We start from the raw sequence: 4,450 nt of genomic DNA on the forward strand, positions 1-4,450 counted from the left end.
CTCACAAAGGCTCCGACTGTTCTGCCTCTAAGAGGAAGAAAAAAACCCAAAACAAAACAAAACAAAAAAAAACTTTGGTTATCATTCATTTGTGTGACTCTCCTGACTCTATCCTTTGGTTTGAGAGGCGGTCTGTAATTATAACATCACCACTACTACACTTTCCAGTGTTTTGTTGCCTTTTTCCTGCTGTGACAACTTTGTGCACCCGAGGCTCGACACACCAACTCCTCTGTGGCTGCTGCGCGTCCAATCAGCGGCAACTCCGCAGAGCCGTGATGTTCTAATTGGACGGAGATGGGAGATGAATGCTCAGCCTCTGCACAGTGTAAACACACGCTCGTCTCCTCGGCTCCGTGGAGGCTGCAACGAGAGGATTGAGAGCCACAGCGGAGAATGCCGGAGACGTTTCAAAGTTTCTTCTTATTATTATTTTTAATCTTTAATAATCAGATTTTTTCACTCGGATCAAAATTTGTGTTTCGTCGTATTTTAGGTCTGTGGATTATGATCGAGGGAGACAACTTTTTAACAGAAAATGCGCCAGAAAGTGTGTTTTGTCGCACATACTCGCTTTTAGTTCACCTATGCCTCTAAGGAGTGATTGGCGCATTTTTTGTACCAATTTTTTGTGCGCTAAAAATTACTGATGCAGACATAGAGTGAATTTATGAATGGATGAGGATAAACCTGGACTTTAATCAGACATCAGAAGAGAGAAGTCCAGCTCAAGCTATATGATTTGGGGGATGGCAGCAGCCACCTCAAGTCCGTACCTCGCCAGCAGCAGGATTTTATCCGGGCCAGTCCTTCACTCGGACAGGAGGGGGGGTGGCATGCAGCCGGGCAGCGCCGCTGTGACCACGGTGTCCAGTGGATTCAGAGGGGACCCTCCTGTTAAGATGGTGCAGAGCGACTTCATGCAGGGAGCGATGGTGGCGAGCAACGGGGGCCACATGCTGAGCCATGCCCACCAGTGGGTGACATCATTGCCACACGCAGCAGCCGCAGCGGCCGCGGCGGCGGTGGCGGCAGCCGAGGCCAGCTCCCCCTGGCCCCCCAGCTCTCAGCCGCAGGACATGAAGAGAAACAGCGGCAGAGAGGACCTGCACTCAGGCTCCGCTCTGCACCACAGGTCCTCACATTTGGGACCCCATCAAACGCACCCGGGAAGTTGGGGTGGCACCACTGCAGCGCACATCAGCATCAGCGAGGGCCAGCAGCAGCAGCAGCAGCAGCAGCAGCAACAGCAGCAGCAGCAGCAGCAGTCCCTCATCTACTCGCAGCCCGGCGGGTTCACTGTCAACGGCATGCTCAGCTCACACGCGGGGCAGAGTCTCATGCACCCCGGGCTGGTGCGCGGGGAGTCCCCAGAACTGGATCACGGCAGCCACCATCACCACCATCACCACCACAATCATCACACGCACCACCAGCAGCATCACGGGGTGAGCCACGAGCCGCACTCAGACGAGGACACCCCGACATCGGATGACTTGGAGCACTTCGCCAAACAGTTCAAACAGCGTCGGATCAAGCTGGGGTTCACGCAGGCGGACGTGGGTTTAGCTCTGGGCACCTTGTACGGCAACGTGTTTTCGCAGACCACCATCTGCAGATTTGAAGCGCTCCAGTTGAGCTTTAAGAACATGTGCAAGCTGAAGCCTCTGCTGAATAAATGGCTGGAAGAGGCCGACTCCACCACCGGGAGTCCGACCAGCATCGACAAAATCGCCACCCAAGGAAGGAAGAGGAAAAAGCGCACGTCCATCGAGGTGAGCGTAAAAGGCGCGCTGGAGAGCCACTTCCTCAAGTGCCCAAAACCTTCCGCGCAGGAGATCAACACCCTGGCCGATACTCTGCAGCTGGAGAAGGAGGTGGTCAGGGTCTGGTTCTGCAACCGCAGGCAAAAGGAAAAACGCATGACGCCGCCTGGACTCCCGCGCACCCCGGAGGACGCGTACTCACAGGTGGGCAGCATCGGTCCAGACACCCCGTCCCCATCCATAGACTGCAAGAGGATGTACAGCGACACGTGAAAACCCCTCCGAACTATCTCAAGTGTTTGAATAGATTTTTAGAGAATATGTCGTCCCCCCCACCCAAAAAAAATATAGTCAACTTTTCTGACCGCGTCCTTTGATCCACCATGATGTGTAGTCATTTCAGAACAGCACAGAACTCGACTTTTATGCATCGTCCGGTATGTTCCTGCACTATTAATCAGCCTCTGGGAATCTGAGAAAAGTTACACTTTATATTGTAACTCACATGAAAGAATGAATGCGCTTGATTTAGCGCTGAGCTGTTTTAAAGAGCAATAAGTTATCGTCCTTGAAATGTGTTTCCCATTTTCGTGTTGTGTTGCCAGTGACGTTTATGTTGTGACACAAGTTTAAGAGCGATTTACTCCGGTATTCTGTTTTCCTTTCATTGGAAAGTTCTCTCTCTTCTTTTTTAAAGTAGCAAACATTCCCTTAAGTGTGTTAGTAAGTCAGCTGTGTACTCTGGTGTGATAAATTGGGCTATTTATTTTGTCTCCATTTCTTATTTTTTATGGAATTAAGCCGATTATTTAATAAATTTGACAGAAATGAAAGATAAGATATCTGAGAGGAAATTATTACTTAATCTCTGTCTCTTTCTCTCGCTCTCTCTCTCTGTCTCTGTCCTACCCACACACGCGCACACACACACACACACACACACACACACACACACACACACACACACTTTCAAATTTAACTATAAACTTAGTTCACACGTTAGCAGTAAATTATTAAAAACTCTGTCTGTTACTTGTCTCCTTGTCATAATAAGAATGTTCAAAGTGTTAGTCATCAGTAACAAAGACAAAATTCAAACACGATCCCAAATCACACAAAGACGCTCTGTTGACACAAAGTTCAAACTTTTTAAAAAGACTGTTTAATGCAGGACCGGTCACCTGACAGCTGCTTTTCTTTGCCACATGATTAGAAATAGATTTAATATTTGGGACTTTGTTTTCGAACAGAAAAATTAAATCAAAAACACTTGATTCTGTGAAAGAACCCCTTTGTGCTGCAAGTGCAACTTGTATATTTTTTCATTATAAACAGATAATAAAATCTGGAAAATATTTGGTGGGTTAATTGCTAGTGAAATTGATTGTTAGCTGCAGGAAGAGGTGCAGATTTAATAACTGAATATTTTGTTGGTTTTTATTTTTTTACACTAAAGTTATAAAACAACAGGTTTGAAAATAGTTCAATAGGACTCATATGGAGTTTCAAGTCCGTTCAGCATAAAGTCTTGAGAGTAATGCAAACACAAACATGGACCCAAATAGGAACACACGTCATCAAATATTGATTATTATAGTACAGAATTCTAAATATGTTGGCTAGAAATAGGATTGTAGCAGAAATGCAAACTCCCATTTTCACCTCAATCCCTCAAACAAATGGAAATGTAAAAACACATTTTCCTTTTCAAAAAGGAGTGAATCAGGTTTAAATCGCGCAGATGTAATCATCGCAGCGGGACGCAGGCAGGATTTGTATCAATATATTTGATGATATTGCAGCCTCAGCGGATTCGTGTAATGCCGGTTTCATGAACCTACACACAAAAAAAACCCACGAAGATAAACTGAAGTAAATGTCACTTTAGCGCGCCTATTTTTCACTTGCTGTGTTTTCCCGCTTCAGCTGCAAATAGGGGAAAGCTGAAAGAACAAACCAACACAAAGTGACTTGAGATGTTGGAGCTGTCAGAGCAGCTTCAACTTGCTGCTTCTTCTGAGGGAAGAACAAAAGTTATTCCCTCACCGGGTGTTTTGATGATGTGGATGGAGACTGCTGTCTCACAGGTCCATCTAAAATCTCCCGTATGTGATTTTTCACTTCAGATCTGGTGACTGAGAAGTCCAGAGCATATGATTCACATCAGTTTCATACTCGTGACCCCCCCCCCCCCCCTGTATCGTCTGTTTTATTTTTATACTCGTGTGCAGGTCCTTCCTTTAATCTGTCACCCATCTGCATATTGACCCCGATAAAGACTCGCTGAACTCATCGCTGAAGTCTTCTCTTGGAGTTTGCCTCTTCATTTCCTGTGATACTGCAGCCATAAACACCCAGTGACAAGGTTGTGGACTGCAGCTTTGTGGAAGACCGCCAACAGAGGTCAGCTCTCCCAGCTGGCTGTTCACCCCAGGAGTGGTTGCCATGGGTGACAGTGGGAAGGAGTGACAAGAAGCAGTCCATTTTTTTTTTCCACAAATGATAGATTTTGCAGATCAGCGATGAGAAGCTGAGGACGCTGACGTGTATTGATACGGCCCGCATAACAACACGGTTTGATATCTAGAGAACTGTAACAGTGGCACTCAAGGAAGCCGAGGAGACACTATTGGTTGAGGGTCAAAGGTCGGCTGGTGTAGCTGCTGCTGACAAACCAGACAGAA

General features: G+C 46.7%; 1 protein-coding gene across 1 annotated transcript; it reads left to right on the plus strand.

Annotated features, from left to right (window-relative positions):
- Positions 1 to 350: 350 nt before the first annotated feature.
- Positions 351 to 2,564, plus strand: pou3f3a (POU class 3 homeobox 3a). The gene has a single exon (XM_086221252.1). It carries the CDS (start codon positions 738 to 740, stop codon positions 2,037 to 2,039), a length of 1,302 nt encoding a protein of 433 aa, XP_086077378.1. The 5' UTR covers positions 351 to 737; the 3' UTR covers positions 2,040 to 2,564.
- The last annotated feature ends 1,886 nt before the right edge of the window (positions 2,565 to 4,450 follow it).

This window comes from Aulostomus chinensis, chromosome 12, assembly GCF_037954235.1.
Source record: "Aulostomus chinensis isolate RoL2024-O1b breed Wild chromosome 12, RoL_Achi_v1.0, whole genome shotgun sequence".
Classification (NCBI taxonomy): domain Eukaryota; kingdom Metazoa; phylum Chordata; class Actinopteri; order Syngnathiformes; family Aulostomidae; genus Aulostomus; species Aulostomus chinensis.